Source organism: Buceros rhinoceros, unplaced genomic scaffold (genome assembly GCF_000710305.1).
Source record: "Buceros rhinoceros silvestris isolate BGI_N320 unplaced genomic scaffold, ASM71030v1 scaffold40294, whole genome shotgun sequence".
NCBI lineage: Eukaryota > Metazoa > Chordata > Aves > Bucerotiformes > Bucerotidae > Buceros > Buceros rhinoceros.
In genome coordinates, this window is record NW_010409574.1 from 7,560 (window position 1) to 8,638 (window position 1,079).

General features: G+C 54.0%; 1 protein-coding gene across 1 annotated transcript in view; it reads right to left on the bottom strand.

Moving 5' to 3' along the window:
* The window catches only part of ATP6V0C (ATPase, H+ transporting, lysosomal 16kDa, V0 subunit c), a 2,343-nt gene extending 1,313 nt beyond the window's left edge, over positions 1 to 1,030 (bottom strand). The window contains exon 1 of the mRNA XM_010135276.1: positions 852 to 1,030. Coding sequence (XP_010133578.1) covers positions 852 to 985 — 134 coding nt within the window. The 5' untranslated portion in view covers positions 986 to 1,030. The remainder of the gene's footprint in view (positions 1 to 851) is intronic.
* Positions 1,031 to 1,079: the final 49 nt, after the last annotated feature.

Genomic DNA, 1,079 nt, shown 5'->3' on the forward strand with positions numbered 1-1,079 from the left:
AGAGCTGTGCTTCAGCCCTGCGGGCTGGCCCCGCCATCGCACTCGTCCCACGGTGCTGTGGAGCCTGTTCACAGCTGCTCTGCTCTCCCACCTTCAGCAACCTCCTTACCCGGCTGTGCACAGTCGCCATTGGGTGGCCTGGTCTGGTTTTGTGGGCAGGGGCACCTGAGGCCTGTCCCTATCAGGGTCTGGCCACCCAGTGACTGCAAAGGAACAGTCATACCTGCAGCCTCTTCAGCTGTGGCTCATTAGGCCACACACACTGCACAAGGCTGCAGCTCATACAGAGACACAGGTACCTGCTGCTGGACCTCAGAAGCATTATGTTATTCTCAGAGGTCCCATCAAGCTGCTCCAGCTATTCTCAAGAGCCAAGAGCAGATTAAGTGTCAGGCCGTAGCTGGTGTAGAGGCCTGATGTGTAGCTGGAGGATTGATTTACCAGCATGTAACACAGCAATGAATTATTCACTGGCATCTCCCAGGCAGCAGAACTATTTAGAGAGTCGGATTAGACAGTCTTGGAAATACGTGTGTATCCCAGGGCCAGAATCTGGCACCAGGACACAAGCTTAGCTCCTACCCCAGCACCGCCTGTACGGCTTCTTTGGAGCCACAACCCATTGCGTTATCTCCAGCAGCAGGAGATCTGTGAGGTCACACAGCAACTCATCAGGCAGCGCTGCCACTGAGGCAAAGGCGTTGGGGGAGGGCAGCTGAAAACCAGTCCACACTGCCGAGCAGGTCCATGCTAATGGTCCTTCCTGGGGTCTTGAGCAGACCCACCCACTTCGCACCATCAAAACAGCAACAGGACAAACCTCAACACAACTGACAGATACAGCAACTTACTTGAATAGCGTGATGGAAGGTGAGAGGGCGTTGGCGATGAGCACTGCCACTACGAGGCCATAGATAGCGATAATACCCGCCATGACAACAGGGATTATAGACTTCATGATGAGCTCAGGCCTCATGACAGACATGGCTGCAATACCCGTGCCACTCTTTGCTGTTCCATATGCAGCTCCCAAGGCTGGAAGAGGAAAAAAAAGGCATTAGACATCCCCCAATACCATC